General features: G+C 40.0%; 1 protein-coding gene across 8 annotated transcripts in view; it reads right to left on the reverse strand.

Moving 5' to 3' along the window:
- The window catches only part of TPK1 (thiamin pyrophosphokinase 1), a 393,588-nt gene extending 378,621 nt beyond the window's left edge, over positions 1-14,967 (reverse strand). For 4 of the 8 annotated variants that reach the window (XM_055284385.2, XM_063642321.1, XM_055284384.2 and 1 more), the window contains exons 1-2: positions 14,841-14,931; positions 14,436-14,494 (exon numbers count right to left, since the gene is read on the reverse strand). In XM_055284385.2, the coding sequence (XP_055140360.1) occupies positions 14,436-14,478 (43 nt within the window). In that variant the 5' untranslated portion in view covers positions 14,479-14,494; positions 14,841-14,931. Of the gene's footprint in view, positions 1-14,435; positions 14,495-14,576 lie in introns of all 8 variants that reach the window. The other 4 variants (XM_063642322.1, XM_063642323.1, XM_055284382.2 and 1 more) reach the window with 3 other exon arrangements.
- Positions 14,968-17,608: the final 2,641 nt, after the last annotated feature.

A 17,608-nucleotide genomic window follows, 5' to 3' on the forward strand; every position in this document is an offset into this window, starting at 1 on the left:
CAGTAAATACTGGTCATCATCTGTATTATGCAAACATATATAAATATATAAAAATGAATGATACAGTTTATGCAGCGCAAACATGACTCAAATTGTGTGGTACAAGTGAGCAGAAAATTCCTCACAGAACTCACCCACCTCTAACACATTGTCTCAACTGAGTAGTGCTTCTCTGTTAATAGCTGCATCAGCAGCTCTAACTCTTGGATGGCATAAAAATGATGCAATTTCACAACAAGAAGATTGACTAAACATAAGCCATTTACACTTCAAAAAGCAGTGCAAGGGCAAAAGCGTAACATCGGATCTCATCTCAAGTATTGTTCTTACCTGGCAAGTGGAAACAATAACTCATCTCCTAACAGTAATAGAAAGGTTGAATTTATGATAGGCTTCAAGTATACAATACCACCATATGCCTAATCCTTTCATAGTTACCTAGTGTCACAGTCCAATGCACACTTCAATGGAATCACTAGTTTCTATGAATGTCATTAGTACGAGCTGGTCTGCACATGGGTTCCCTTCACTTGCATTTTTTTTTTTTAATCAACAAGAATTGTCGCAGGCAGATTCTAACAGATCCACTGAAACAGATAACACTAAATCAGTTGAATTGATAATAGGCAAGAGAGAACGTTCAGAAACCAATTGTTCCTATGATAATAGCAATCTGGATCAAGACAGACAGCAAAAAATAAACAAGGAAACTATTTTACAGTTTTGAACAAAACAGTACAAATATTCCACCAGGCTTCCCACACCCTAACTACTCTGTTTTTGTAAGCTACTTTAGAGCTTTGGGTATTGGACACCTACTTGCAAATTGCCATTCCCATTTTATTTTTCTCAGTCCTAATCTATGCCTGACGTTCCTATGTAAACATTCCTAGCCTTGTACTTCAGTTTAGGCCAGCTTCTTTCACTTTCCATTCCTTGGATATCTCATCAAGCCTAAATATATTCTATTTCCAAATTTTAGTTATAATTTTAGAAGTTTAAAATTTGAAGGAGAAGAAAACATTTTTAGAGCCTACTCCAACACTCACTGGTTTGGGGAAATAAAGTCATTTCTGTAGTTAGAAGGTAATACTTGGCACACGGAGACCAAGCATATGGAAATTAAAATGACAAAACTATGTAATTGCTGTCTAAATGTAAAGTTATGACTACTGGATACATTTCACTTTTTTAGAAAACAAGTGAGGGAATATAAAAACAAACGCAGCTGGTCCTGGAGTTCATTTCACCTCCTTCCCTTCCCCAATTTCTGGATCTTTTCAAGGAGCTAGTTCAGCAGGTCAGAGTTAACAGTCCAAGAATAGGCTGAAATTATCTGCTTAGCAACACAAGCTCCCCACTCTAGTAACCTGGAAGTTCCCAGACACACAGTGTTACAGTCACCTGGAGGTTCCAGCAAATATGTGGAACTTTTGTGGGGGTGGGAGGGCAGCAGTTGAGATTCCTCTCCTGGAGTGATTACCAGGGCACCCTGCAGCACAGGCAAGCCTAGACTAAGTCCTTTCTATGGGATGAGCACCTGAGGAATCCCACAAGCTCCAAGGTATGTGTGACCTGCCCACTTTGCACATTGTCCTCAAAGGCTCCATGCTATGCTTTTACAGATGCAGTTTCACTTTTAATTCTCATAGTCAATGACTGGTCATTTATAGATAAGGAAACCGACTTCAAAGAAAGTTAAGATGACCTATTTACTCACCTTTTAAATTAACAACAAATTAAGGAGAATTTAACTGGTGCTTAAAGTGTAATTTCCAAAAGGTTTAGAAGCACGACCTTCATGCAAATATAAAAGGAACACATGCCAAAGATGTTATTCAGCTCATCAATTAATGAGGTTATTAGTACAAACTTGAGTGAGTGTGTGTGTGTGTGTGTGTGTGTGTGTAGGCGGAGTATTACTGAAATCAGTGGGGAATCTATTATAAGAAGGGTTCCCAAGCTGAGTGGCAAAGCATTCAGGGTGCCTCACTGAACTAACAGGGACACTGTACAAACTACTGACAGTTTTTTGGACCCAATTACTTAATACAGTTACTATTAGGTATTTGGTGCTGGTGGCCCCATGAAGAAATTACTGAGACACTGAAGACTAAAACCGAAAGTTTAGTAATCTCCGCTATAGAGCAATGAAACATAGTATCTGGGGATGTTTCTTCAGGGTGGAAATCAATTCTATCCCACTGGACAAAATTCATTTACATTATTATAGATAAGAATCGTGGCCGGGCGTGGCGGCTCACGCCTGTAATCCCAGCACTTTGGGAGGCCGAGGTGGGTGGATCGAGGTCAGGAGTTCAAAACCAGCCTGGCCAAGATGGTGAAATCCCATCTCTACCAAAAATACAAAAATTAGCTGGGCGCAGTGGCAGGCACCTGTAATCCCAGCTACTCGGGAGGCTGAGGCAGGAGAATTGCTTAAATCTGGGCGGGAGAGGTTGCAGTGAGCCAAGATTGTGCCACTGCACTCTAGCCTGGATGACAGAGTGAGACTCCATCTAGAATCGTTTGCATGACTATTAGTTAACTTCTATCCCTACAGCATTGCAAAATTGCCCAATCAAAAAAAAAGTGAAAGGTATACACCCTGTATCTAGTCACTTCAGGATCCATTAAAGAAGCCCAGCGTTCCACTGAAAAGACTCCTAATAATCTCTTCTGATCATTTTCAAGTCTTGGACAACCTTTCCCACCTTAGATTATGGGCAGTACTACCAAGAGTACCACAAAAATCACGATGTGGGAGTGAAAAAGCAGGAGCAGCTATAATCCATGAATATTTCCATCCAGAACTGCAGAACATCCACTGCCAGCAAGGACATATTGAAAGGGACACACTAATATGCTGATAGTGCCACATAACCTGCTACAGCCTTTCTGGAAAGCCACCTAGGAACGTGTACTGGAAACCCTAGAGGCTCATAACTTTGATTATTTAATTCTACTCCCAGAAATATACACTCAGCATACAATCAGAAGTGGACTAAGGTACATAAACATTTCACAGTGTTAATCACAAAAATAAAAAATTTAAAACAAGTTAATGTACCACCTTAAATATTTCTTCTTTCCAGACGCCTTCAATAAACCCCCAAATCCTTCCTGTGTGACCCAAGGTTGCCCTTACATGTCTCTTATCACACTGTACTCTAATGTCTCACTTGCTTATCCATTTGCCCTACTAGGCTATAATCTCAGTGGAACCTTGGACCATGTATTTCAATTGCATGGATTTAGTATGATGCTACATGCCTAACAGACAAAAGTTGGCTCAATAAATAAAATGTTAAACAGCCTGAAAACATATGTTTCCTCTATAGAAATGAAACCATAATTACAAGTATTTTTCACAGAGGCCATTTTAATTCCATTTTCAAATGGCTTTGATATATTCTGACTTATAGTAACCAATTCAGATGCCAGATTCACCAAAAAAAAAAAAAAAAAAAGTGAGGTCAGAAAAGGCTTTACTGACTTCAAACTTCAGAACTCTTCAACTATCATTCCCCAAAATCAAAACCATGTGCTTATTTAATAGGATGATATCATCCAGAGAAAAGAATGTGATTGTGTGACTACTTTCTTTGGCTTTAAGCCATACCTAGAAGAATGTATTCGGTCACTGATGTCTCATTTGTAAAGGGATACTCAAGAATTGAAATGCCTGAAGAAGCGTAACTTACAAACATCTCTCTGGTTAACGATTTTCCAAAAGAAAATTGTTTGCGTGATTTTAACACCCAAACTTTATAGAGTGTATATATCTCATAATATAGTAATTTTTGGCCAATAATTCCAAAGGAAAATTTTAGATTTACTTCCTCCAAACTCAATAAAACAGCAAAACAAAATTATGTATGAGAAAAGCCTGAAGTTATATCTTAACCAACTACGTTGATAAAATATCAGCATTACATGTAGACATTTTGAAAGGCAGACCAAGGGCCAAAAAGTGGATATGCACCTCAGATGTGGCTGGTGTGGAAAAAGGTATCACCTCATCGCACTCAGGTGAGCCATCCTCTGCCACTGGGTATGTGTCCTGAATGCCTTATCACACTATACATTTTCACAGACAACAATAAAGCTCAAAAGAAAACCACTGGATATTAATCGTTGAAAAGAAGTTCTAGATAATGATAAATGTTATCATTAAATGTGATGGAGGGTGTTTTAATTATTTTAAAAGGAAGGTGCTATTCCTCTTGGGTAGTGCCTTTCACATTTTAAGGAGCGTTAAGGCTGACCGAGGGTCTTGTTAAAATGCAGATTTTTATTCAGTCAGTCTGAAGTGGGGCCTGAGATTCTGCTTTTCTTACACGCACTGAGGCATGCCAATGCTACTGGCCTAAGAATTTCAATTTAAGTAACAAGGTTTTAGAGCAACATACAAAGAAATTTATAAACTTAAACAAGGTATGCAACTGTGCGACCTTCCATTTTCCTGCTCCCGCTTCCTCTTTTCATTTGTTCTTTAATCCCAAAGCACTGATTGTTTCCTGACGGTTTATCAAGACCTTCCTGTTCAGGATTCTCAATATCCTGCAGAAGCTGCAATTTAAGATAACAAAAACAGGCCAAGCATGGTGGTACACCTGTAATCCCAGCACTTTGGGAGGCCAAGGCGGGCAGATCACCTGAGGTCAGGAGTTCGAGAGAACCCTGGCCAACATGGCCAAACCCCGTCTCTACTAAAAATACAAAAATTAGCCAGGCATGGTGGCACGCAACTGTAGCCCCAGCTACTCAGGAGGATGAGGCAGGAGGATCAATAGAACCTGGGAGACAGAGGTTGCAGTGAGCCAAGATTGTGCCACTGCACTCCAGCCTGAGCAACAGAGCGAGACTCCATCTCCAAAATAAAATAAAATAAAATAATGAAAACAGGTCCCAGTAAGCATTCTTGACAAGGACATCTGATTTTCCAGAAGTAGATAACTGATACCTATATTGGGATAGGCTGGAAAGCATTACATGAAAAGAAAATTGTTGATATGTCTTCCCATGCCTAGAATGGTTCCCAGTACACAGCAGGCAGGCACTCAAATAATTGTTCAACAAATGGCTATGATCTGGTTAAGATTTTTCAGTATTTGAAGGGTAATTAGGTAGAAAACAAGTAAAGATCTTCTATGCTATTTAAGGTGGAAAATAGAGAGCTAAAGGTAAACTTCAGCTTTTTTTAAATACACATTTTAGTCATCAGTTGTCTGTCCAATAATGGTACATGTTTTCTCAAAAAGACTGAGCTATCTAAACATGTTCCAGCATAAAAACCAGATGGCTATCTCAGAGGATTACTAAGGAAGACACACATCAGGAACAGTAAAGGTTTTAAACGTCTCCTACCCATCCACAGGATTCACTCAGAGCATGTGTATTTGGATTAGGAAGAAACTTTTTCTAAAACAGTTTTCCTATTTTGAAAAAAGAAAAAAAGGTTTTTTGGCAGCAATTGGGCTGGCAAGCCAAAACCTTACACATGACCTATGAGTAAATCAAAAGCTTAAATTCACTGGAAGTCATAAAAACAAAAGAAACTATTCCACTGTGAAAAGTGAATACCTTCAAAGACAATGGTGTGACAAAGACACAGAAATACTCAGAATGGCATCCATTTGTTTCAGCATTTGTTTGCCACCTACAAAGAATAACTTTCGGATGCATTTTACCAACAGCAACAAAAAAAATAAAATTTATTTGATGGGAAGTTAATGCACAAATACACCTCATTTTCCTAGAAAACCTCAAAGACATTTGGTATTAATGTGTCAATACCCACAGATTTTTTTGGTGTAATTATGCCGTAACATTTTATCATTGTGAATATTAAAACTACCCCACAGGCTCACTTGATATTTTCAATTTTTTCATCTAAAAAAAAAAAACCCCATTTTTTCTAATAATGCTACAAAATAAAAATTTAGATAATTTTTTAAAGATTTAAAATTATTTTTAAACTCACTTTAGAAGTTTTAGTTTCTAAAAGCATGAACTATTAAAATGCTAATATGGAAAGATGGGGAAGCAGGTGCCATAAAACTAAATACCACTGAATCAAAGGAAATTCATTGTCTAGATGATGTGGAAAAGATAGCTTATAAAGTTAATGAGATCTTATTTAAGGCAAGAGAAACAATTTGCTCATTGACAATGAGGATGAATCAAAATATTGTCATCAAATATAACTAATCTAATTAAAAGTACAGCAAAGGCTGGGCACGGTGGCTCGGGCCTGTAATCCCAGCACTTTGGGAGGCCAAGGCAGGCGGATCACGAGGTCAGAAGATCGAGACCATCCTGGCTGACACAGTGAAACCCCATCTCTACTAAAAATACAAAAAATTAGCCGGGCATGGTGGCGGGCGCCTGTGGTCCCAGCTACTCGAGAGGCTGAGGCAGGAGAATGGCATGAACCCGGGAGGTGGAGGTTGCAGTGAGCTGACATCACGCCACTGCACTCCAGTCTGGGTGACAGAGCAAGACACCATCTCCAAAAAAAAAAAAAAAAAGTACAGCAAATATTAAGGCAAATATGAAAATAAAACAAAATACGAAGAAAAGTTAAACTATATCAAATACAGTAAGTAATAAGTAAAAAATAAGTAAAGGGTAGTTAACAGCAAGTCTTAGTAAATTAGAAATAGGTTGAAAGAAATAAAAAAGGATTCCAACAATTATAAGTTATACGCCAAGAAAAGCATAAACAGTCAACACAGAGTGTCCTGGAAACATTCCAGAGATTTGAGGGCTACACAGGAGGATTTTGATTGGGTAGGAGAGTATCACAAGATCCCTGAAACTCTGGAATTCACAAATTCGTATCTGCCACTATCTTAGATAGCCCTTGATAACAAAAATATCACAATACTTAAGCAGCAGATAAGGCTAATCCTTACACAGCAGCTTTAGCCAGAGATTTCTTTACCATACCAGATGAAAGTGTCTTAAAAAACCAATCAACAACAACATCAACAACAATAATCCTGAAAGTTTTCTAGGTTTTAAAGCAAGAATACTGCTTTAAACAACAAGAACAAAAGTCATTATAATTTTAGGGGAAATAGATAATCAGAAAACCTAGGTTTTAGTCCAGTTCTATCTCTAGTATCTATTTCCAAGGCTTTCTTTGGAAAAGAAATATTCTTTTCCTTGCCTATGAAGTTCATTCCAAAGTTACAAGGCTACCAGTTACTCCTTGCTAATACGAATAAAAACAAACATCTGACAAATTATCACAAATTAAATATAGATCAAGTATGTCTAATGAAAATTTATCATCTGAATTGAGATGTGCCAGATACGTTAACTACACACTTGAGTTGGAAGATTTTGTGCAAAAAACGTAAACTATAGCATTAGTAGTGATTTCTATTGACCACATGTCAAAATAATATAATTTTAGATTAAATAAGACAAACTTAAAATTTATAAGCTTTTTAATGAGACTATTAGAAAATTTTGAATTATATGACATACGAAATTACATTTCCATTGTGTTGTATTAAACAGCCTGTCATGTACTGAAATCTTTCACAGTAAGATTTGTCAACCCTTTTTTATTTTCCTACAACATCTATTAGATGTGTGGCCCATAATGGATAAACAGGAATGAACAGAGAAACCTTTGTATATAAGTAGAAAACAGCAATTAAATAAGACCAAAATTGACTCTCTGATTCATATACTAGCTATATGCTATATAATTACATGTTAAAACCTCTTTTTTGGAAATCATGGTAACACTGAAATATGGACCCAGTCATTTTTTTTTTTTTAGTTTACAGCTGAAAAGCTAATTGACATACCCTATTTGTTATGAGCTAAATTGTGCCCACCCACCCCTCAACTCCCACCAAATTCATAAGTTGAAGTCCTAACCCCCAGAACCTCAGAATATGACTGTATTTGCAGACAGGATCTTTAAAGAGATAAATACAGTACAGTGAAGCCAGATGGGTGGGCCTCCCAAAGTGCTGGGAATATAGGTGAGAGCCACCACACCTGGCTAAATATAGCACTTTTGTCAATCATGCCTCAAAAAAGTTGAAAAAATAAAAATAAAAAGATCAGTATTCTTAGTAAACTAAAAATTAAAACCTCTGTAACTGCTGTGTCTTAAGAGTCTGTGAAATAAGTATATGGCAAATAATTGTTCTGAGATTTGACTATTTACCTTTATTTTGGCTATAAAGTGTTTAAAGTAAATCAACTTTTTTTAAAAAAAGTTTAAAGCATATTAATTTCTGAACATAAATCTTCGTGATAAAAACTGAAATGATCACAGGCACTGAAGAACAAAGCAAAAAGTTTAGATGTCTAAGAATATGCTGAAAAGGCACCTACATTTACAAGGCCTCAAACAGCAATAGTACACCCTTACTGGTTAAATATTCTGTATTAATTTAAAAATAAAAACCCTTCAGATGAAAAGTTTAAAAAGACAAAAAATACTTAAAATGCTTGAATTCTTACATGTCACCATTACATGCTTTACACATATTGTTTAATTTTCACAACTCTCCTTGGAAAGTGTCATTCTCCTTATTTTAATAATGAGAAAATCAAAATGTAAAGAACTGCAACCAGAATATATTAAAAAAAACTCCTAAAATATGTTTCTATAAAAAATGAAAGATAACCTAATTGAAAAAATGAGTAAGAGCTATAAACACTTCAGAAGACATGCAAAAGTCAATAAACACATTATGAGAAATCTGTCATAAGGAAAATGACAAAAATCATAGAGACATCTCTATACACCCACCAGAATGGCTAAAATTTAATAATTCTAAGTATTGGCAAAGATCATTCTAGGTGGCAAATTTAGCATGAGCTAAGGGAAAATACTGAAGCACGTCCTATATGGCAATAGTGGGTATGTGAGTTTACCTTAGGTGCAAAGAGGTGACTGTACCATCACAGTGACTATAGTTAATAAATAATATATTGTATGCTTGAAAACTGCCTTCAAGATAAGGACTTTAAAATATAGTTGGTTGGCAAATCAGAACCATGACATCAATGACACAACTAAATGAGTTTAAAGTACAGTAGTCCCCCTTATCTGTATATAACCTGCACACACCCTCCTGTATACTTTAAATCATCTGTCGATTAGACTGTCTGTGGCCAGTTACGAACCCACCCACACAGTAGGGCAGGAAGGAGTGAAGCTGAGCTCTACCTCCTGTCAGGTCAGCAGGGCATTAGATTCTCACATGACCCCAAAGCCTATTGTGGACTGCACATGCAAAGGATCTAGGTCACGCACTCCTTACGAGAATCTAATGCCTGATGATCTGTCACTGTATATATTACATGTAATAATAAATACCTATATACATTATATATTACAATGCAATAATAATAGAAAGTGGACAATAAATGTAATGGCTTGAGTCATCCTGAAACCACCACCACCCACCCCTCTGCTGGTCCATAGAAAAATTGTCTAATACAAAACCAGTTCCTGGTGCCAACAAAAGTTGGGTGACTCACTGCACTGGAGTTCTTAGAATATATCACTTTAGGATATGGGGGGATTACTGTTTATAAAAAGCTGCTTTGTATAGAATGTTCCAAAGGCAGAAGACACAGAAACTTTCAAAAACTATCTCTTTCTCTGCAATAAATGTCTCTTCCTCCACAATCTGATTCTACCCTCACTGTTCAACCACATTCTTCCAAAACCCTCATGAGCACTCTCCAACCTAGTCACACTCTCTCTCTCTCTCACCACCGTGTCCATTTTCACGTCCAGATGCAACACTGAGCTCTCTCTCTAGGATGGCCCATCACCTGTGATGCTCTTCTGGAAACCTCCCTGTGCTTCTCTCCATTTAAATCCAGTGCTCTTTTGGAGGCCCAGCTGATGTCTGACTCACCCCATGATTTATCCTGCCGACTCCAGCCTGCCTCTCATCCCTGTGTCTACAGTTCCTATGTGGGTTCTACAATACATAATTCAGCATCTCACTGGAATCTTATGTTTTGTCCTTGACACTCAATTAGACCATAAACTCCTAGATAGAAGGAACCACTTCTTTCAATTTTGTATCTCCCTCAGCACCTAGTACCAAAGGGTATACACCAGTTAGCTGATAGATCCCCTTTGGCCTGGCAACTGCATTTCTAGAAATTTACACTACTAAAATACTCACACAAATATGAAAAATAGTATGACCAAAAATATGCATTGTAGACTGTAATAGTACAAATTGGAAGTAACATAAATGTCTATTAAGACCAGTGAGGCCAGGCCAGGCGCAGTGGCTCATGCCTATAATCCCAGCACTTTGGGAGACCGAGGTGGGTGGATCACCTGAGGTCAGGAGTTCGAGACCAGCCTGGCCAACGTGGTGAAACCCCATATCTACTAAAACTAGAAAAATTAGCCAGGCGCAGTGGCAGGCGCCCGTAGTCCCAGCAACTTGGGAGCCTGAGGCAGGAGAAGCCAGGAGGCGGAGGTTGCAGTAAGCTGAGATTGCACCACTGCACTCCAGCCTAGGGGACAGAGCGAGACTCTGTCTCAGGGGAAAAAAAAAAAAAAAAAAGACTAGTGAGGCCAGGCACAGTGGCTCATGCCTGTAATCCCAACACTTTGGGAGGCCAAGGCAGGAGGACTGCTTGAGCTCAGGAGTCAGAGGTTATAGTGAGCAATGATCACACCACTGCATTCGAGCCTGGGCAACACAGCAAGACCCTGTCTCTAAAAAAAAGAAAAAAAAGAGAATGACCAGTGAATTTCAGTCCACACTGCCCATTAAAAAAACAAACAGTTGGGATATCTATACACATAGACATAACAAAGTAGTAGGTGAAAACAGTTGCAGAAAAGGGTATTCAATAGGCCTATTTTTGTTTATTTATTCATACACACAAAATTTAAAAGAACACATAAATTTTTAGATTGATAATGTCTGGTAACTAGGACACATTTTTTAGTTTGGAAAAAAAATGAACAAAGGGCACATGTGAGGTTTGTAGTAACAAATATTTATGTATTTTAACTCACTGCCCCCAAACAGTAATTTACAAAACAATTTATAATATGAACCCATTTTGTTTAAAGTATGAGAAATAATAGTTATTTCTGGAAAAGGGAGTACAGGAAACTTTCACATTCTAGGGTAGATAGTTGTTTTTTCTTAAATAATGAGCACTTAGTTACAAAAAAAAAAAAAAAAAAAAAGAATTTAAAAAAGAATTCCCTCTTTCCCTGGGCTAGTGATCATCCCAGAGGGTAAGTATTTTGGTCCACAAAACTTTTCTTAGCAACTTCTTAATCTGTAGAGAACTACTTTTATTGTTGGACTGTCCACTATACTAACTCTTAAAAAGCATTACTGATAAATCATACCAACAAATCAAATTCACAGAAGCTGGTATCAGAAAAAACTTCTCTGCCAGGTGAGTATTAAACACTAAATCTGATAACAGGAATCTCTCCAATAAAAAATTAACCTCAAAAATTTACTGAATTACTGTAAAAAATCCAGCATTACACTGGCCCTTATAGTAATAGTTCTGTTGTTAAACACCTTATACATATCCAGAGTAATCACAAACTTACCCAAATCCTTGTTTCAAGGTCAAAACTAGAGATAAGACAAGACTCCTACACAGTTTTACGCATAGGAACAACAGGAGGAAACTGTGAGAACCACCCAAGGGGGCAGGCACTGGATTCTGTCCCCTGGATCTGTACTTCATATATTGCCATTTCCCTACGGGCCTTGCTCCAATGTGGAACTTACAAATGTCCTGACTTAAGCAGTCAAGGCCTTCTCCACTAAGCCTCTATTAAAAACAAAGGGGCAGAGCTATCTGCTCCCTCCTTTTCCATCTCAGCATCCACCCTGAGATTCAACTGCCTTTTTGCTTTCCCCTCAAACTTACTGCTGAACAGCTTACAGCTACTGAAGCTAAGTGCTTGATTTGTACTAATTCATTTATACACATAATAACCCTATGATGTATTCCTATTTTACAGATGAAGAAATGGAAGTACAAGGTCAAATAACTATTAAGTGGCAAAGCTAGGATTTAAACCCAGATAGTATAGTTCCTCAATACAATCTTTATTACGCAGCAGTCAGTATCCCTGATATATGCCTTTTAACCTAGAAACCATTAGAAATCTTCACACAGTAATGCTCTTAGGTTTAAGTAACAAATCTGAAAGTCAACATTTCACCCAAATCAAATGTTTGCTCTAGAAAATGCTGTTTGTCCTGGTAATACTGGACAAACAAGAACTAGGAAATTTGCAAAATGTGCTTGCCAATGCCTTTTGGGTTTTTTTTTTTTTTTTTTTTGGATTGTTTTTGTTTTTGTTTTAAGATGGAGGATGGAGTCTCTCTCTGTCTCCCAGGCTGGAGCACAATGGCGCAATCTCAGCTCACTACAGCCTCCACCTCCCAGGTTCAAGCAATTCTCCTACAATTCTCCTACCTCAGCCTCCCAAGTAGCTGGGATTACAGGCGTGTGCCGCCACACCCAACTAATTTTAGTTGAGACTATTTTTAGTAGAGAGAGGACTTCACCATGTTGGCCAGGCTGGTCTCAGAATTCCCGACCTCAGGTGATCCTCCTGCCTCAGCCTCCCAAAGTGCTGGGATTACAGGCCTGAGCCATGGCGCCTGGCCTTTTTTTTTTTTAACTTTTGAAAAGCTGTTTAAAGTAATAAACACTCAACCTTTTAACCTACTAAAATAATAAAGGGGTGAAGATTCTAGTTATGTAACTGTTTTCCTTCACCTGCAGAATAAGACATAAACATGTATATAAAGCATTTAGCATAACTGGGCGTGGTAGTTCATACCCATAATCCCAGCACTTTGGGAGACTGAGGCAGGAGAATGGGATCACTTGAGCCCAGGAGTTTGAGACCAGCCTGGGCAACACAGGGAGACCCCTTCTCTACAAAAAATTTAAAAATTAGCCAGGTGGGGTAGTGCACACCTGTAGTCCTAGCTACTCCAGAGGTTAAGGTGGGAGGATCGCTTGAGCATGGCAGGTCGAGGCTGCAGCGAGCTATGATGGCACCACTGCACTCCAGCCAGGGCAACAAAGCAAGACCTTGTCACAAACAAAAACATGACTTGGGAGTAAGGAGTGAATGTCACCTACTACTCCCAGCATGTGGAGAAACGTACAAGTTAAACTCAATGCCCTAAACAAGACCCATGAATTCATGTTGACAGCAAACAAATGTAAACATTTAAACAATTACGCTTTCTGTTTAAATTTATGAAAGTTATAAATGAGAAAATAAAAACTAAGTTAATTAAAAATAATTTAACATTACCAAATTATCACACAGTAGTCAATTATTACACAAGAATGAATGCTAATAACCTGCCTCATAAACTCATTCATTCCATCTATTTCCACGTGAAGTACCTGAATGTCGTTTTCAAGTTTTTCTCTTTCCTGTGCCATGCCTTGTCTTACCTTTAACAATGAGATAATAGTCTTTGCTCTCCTTCTTTCCCCCACGAACCCCCTTACACAACGTTTCCCTTATCTAATTATGTGTTCGTCTGAAGTTCCAGAGACTAATCTTGAAACAATTCAGGCGACTACTGAATTCTCCTCCACCTGGAGGTTACTTCAAGCCTGCAGTTAATTTGCAACCCAGTTATAGTCAGGGGCCAGCCCATTCACCAGATGAGGCACCAACCCAAGATAAATATATGAGCAAGTCAGGTAGACTGGGGCCCCCGAGCCCCAATACCAAGCGCCCCTTTTTAAGCTCTTGCATTTTGTCCAAATTTGAAATGGTTTCTTTAAGGCAGAAGCTTGGACCACTTCCCCATTGCTAGCTTTGGAAAGTAGTCACCTTCCTTTCCGGGCACTTCGTCCTTGTTGATTGGGTCTGCAAGCAGCGAGCAGCCCGGCCTGCACTCGGTAACACAGTAATTTCAAATCTTGGAAGAATAAAAATCCTGAATGTTATATAGATTTAAAGCACTTGATATAATCATTTGCCAATCTTTTATTAGATAAGCTCGGGGCACTTTCAATGGATTAAAAATGCATCACGGTCAGGCAACGATGACCGTCCTTAATGCCTGCCATGTCTAATGTTCCGCTATGTTCCAGATTTGTTCGCGCTGTTGGTGGAGGCGCAACAGCCGGGAAGTGCTTACTGGGCTCCAGACGGACTACACACACCATATCTTGTCATTTCGTCCTCACAGCAAGAACTGATACGTAAGCTCATTTTTCAGTTTAGGAAAATGAGACCGGCGAGAGGCTGATAACGCTTAGCGGTACAGAGCTAGGAAATCAGGGACAGAACCCAGGCTAGAAGTCACGCTGGCTCTAGAGCCCCGTCCTTTCGACCTGTTCCCGTCGCTGGGGAGGGGCACGTCAGTGACACTAAAACGTGGAAAGAAATACAGTACCAGTGGAAAGCAGGGGCTCCAACGGGGTAAAGGCATGCTCCATAACGGATTATTGGCCTCTGCATTTAAAAAAAAAAAAAGTTAGACTCTCAGTTTGAATTAAACATCGCGCAAAACCAACAGCACGGGAGCCGCCTGAACCTGGCACTCGGCAGCGGCGCGCTCCGGGACTCAGGAGCCAGCTGAGCTGCGGCGCAGCACACGGCGTTGGGGAACCGCCACGGCTCGCCTACAGCGCCGCCGGGGGCGGGGGCCCCCGGAAACCGGCGCGCGCGGGCCGCTATGAGGTCCGAGGGGTTGCCCCTGCCGCCTCTCTCCGCGAACCCGTCACCATCCGGGAACCTGGGGAGCGAGAGACGGCCGCCCCCTTCCGCGGCCCGCGCGCCCAGCTGCAGTCGCACTTACACAATGGCTGGTGGAGCCACAGACTGGGGAGCGCAGGCTGCGGGAGCTACGGCGATCGACCGCTCGGCGCGCGGCTGAGACGCCTCGGCGCGCGGTCCTCGCTCGCAGGTTTTAGCCCCCGGGAAGCGAGGTGGCCCCGCCCGCTTCCGGGAGCCGGAGGCAAGTGGGAGCCGCGCCCGGTGCTCTGCGTCCGGTACTACCCGCCTCAAGTCTCCAATGCTGCGTTCTCAGGGCTGGTTCTGCTAGCTGTAGTATTGCTGCCGGGCCCTCTGCACTCAGCTTTAGCAAGGAGGCCACCATTTGCTCCAAACTAAGTGGCGAATTCCCCATCACCCGTGCTTGACCTAGCTTCCGAGCCAAACTTACTTTCCACTGTGCTGCTTCTAGTCCTGCTTACCGGTGTCCTCCCTGAGCCGTCGGGTTAAAAGCTTTCCTTCCTGGCCGGGTGCGGTGGCTCACGCCTGTAATCCCAGCAGTTTGGGAGGCCAAGGCAGACGGATCATGAGGTCAGGAGTTCGAAAGCAGCCTGGCCAGCATGGTGAAACCTCGTCTCTACTAAAAATACAAAAAATTAGCCGGGCATGGTGGCGCGCGCCTGTAGTCCCAGCTACTTGGGAGGCCGAGGCAGGAGAATCACTTGAACCCAGGAGGCCGGAGGTTGCAGTGAGCCGAGATGACACCAGTGCACTCCAGTCTGGGCGACAGAGTGAGACTCCATCTCAAAAAAAAAAAAAAAAAAAAAGCTTTCTTTAGGGAACACTCGTTAAGAGCTTTCCTTCCTTTGCTTTGTGGAAACAATTTTTTTGTTGGAAGAAACTTTAAGCCGCCTATCTGCAGCTGCAAAGCGTCACTCTTGCAATACAGGCTTTTCCAATACTGAGCAAACCTAATCTCCCTCTACCCTCTTAAGGTTTCCACCTGGGCCTAAGAGGTTAAATTGACATAAGACAGTTTAACAGGAGAAAAGCTTACAGCTGTGTGCATGGGAGTCCACAAGAAAAGACCCAAAGAAGGAGGAAGCCTGAATGCTTATATACGGGTTTAGCTACAACAAATCTCAAAAGTCCATGTTTAAATCTGACCTTAATGAACCTAAAAGACAATTGGGGTACAAGGAAACTATCTGCACATGTAATAAGCGGTTGCCATGTGTTTATCCTATGAAGAGCTGTTACCAGTTGATGTGTCCAGGTTCTTGGCGTCTTGAACAAAGAATTGGACAAAACACACAAAGCAAGGAAAGAATGAAGCAAAAACAGATGTATTGAAGATGAAAGTACACCCCATAGGTTGGGAGCCCCCGAGCATAGGGGCTCAAGAGTGCCTTTAGAGAATGTTCTGGGGTTTAAATCTCGGCTACAGGTTTCCATTGGTTACTTGGCATATGCCCTATGTAAATGAAGAGGATGAAGTAAAGTTCAAAGTCATTTACTGGATATAAGCCCTGTGTAAATGGAGAGGATGTTTCCTGTCATTGCTGAAGTATTTCAATTTGATTTAGTTCTAGGAAGTCAGCATGAATCGGCCTTGCATTCCCTGCCTCCAGACCCTATTCTGCCTCAGAACTACATGTCCATTAGTAAAAGGCAAACCAGAAAAATCATGACCAAGGATATAAACAGGCAAGGCAAATTATAGAAGGTAGTCAAATGGCAAAAACACATCACCAGTATTCAGAACGAAATCTTGAACAATGAATTCAATGGCAGATAGTAACCAATTTTTTAAGCAGTAATAAAAATTTACACTTACTGATCAATTATTATGTTCCAGTCAGTGTTGAGGTCTTTTATATTTTATTTAATTACCCTAAAATGTAGGCTCCAGGAGAACAAGGACCGAAATTTAGTTGTTCACCTTTGAATCCTCACTGTAGCACAGTTTACTTGTTAATGATTTGTCTCCCTCTACTACAGAGCTCGCTCTCCAAGGGCAGGAGCCTTGTCTGTTTCCTTCCCTGCTATTTCTCCAGCCACACAGTGTGTCTCACCAAGAGAAGTTCGGTAAATGTGAAATAGATTAACAAATAATGGGGGAAGAAATGGAGAATTATGGTACTTCATACCGGAAATTACAGGCATACCTCCTTTTATTGTGTTTAGCTTTATTGTGCTTTACAGATACCACATTTTTTACAAATTGAAAGTTTGTGGCAACGCTGCATCAAGCAGGTCTATCTGCAACATTTTTCCAAAAGCATGTACCTGCTTCATGTCTCTGCGTCATATTTTGGTAATTTTCACAATACTTCAAATATTTCCATTAATATATTTATTATAATCTGTGATCAGTGATTCTTAATGTTATTCTTGTCATTGTTTTGGGGTGCCACCAGCCATGCCCTTATAAGATGGCAAACTTAATAGATCAATGTTGTGTGTTTCTGACTGTCGCAGGACCAGTACATTCTCCTATTTCTCTCTCCCCTTGGGCCTCCCTATTCCCTAAGACATGACAATATTGAAATTAGGCCATTTTATATCCCTACAATGGCCTCTAAGTGTTTAAGTGAAAAGAAGAATTACATGTATCTCACTTTAAATGAAAAGCTAGAAATGATGAAGATTAGTGAGAAAGTTTTGTCAAAAGAAAGCTAGGCTTTTTGTATCAGTTAGCCAAGTTGTGAATGCAAAGCAAAAGTTCTTTAAGAAAATTGAAAGTGCTACTCCACTAAACACGTGAATGATAAGAAAGATAAACAGCCTTATTGCTATGAAGAAAGTTTGAGTGGTCCGTGTAGAAGATCCAGTCAGCCACAACATTTCCTT

Source organism: Symphalangus syndactylus, chromosome 6 (genome assembly GCF_028878055.3).
Source record: "Symphalangus syndactylus isolate Jambi chromosome 6, NHGRI_mSymSyn1-v2.1_pri, whole genome shotgun sequence".
Classification (NCBI taxonomy): domain Eukaryota; kingdom Metazoa; phylum Chordata; class Mammalia; order Primates; family Hylobatidae; genus Symphalangus; species Symphalangus syndactylus.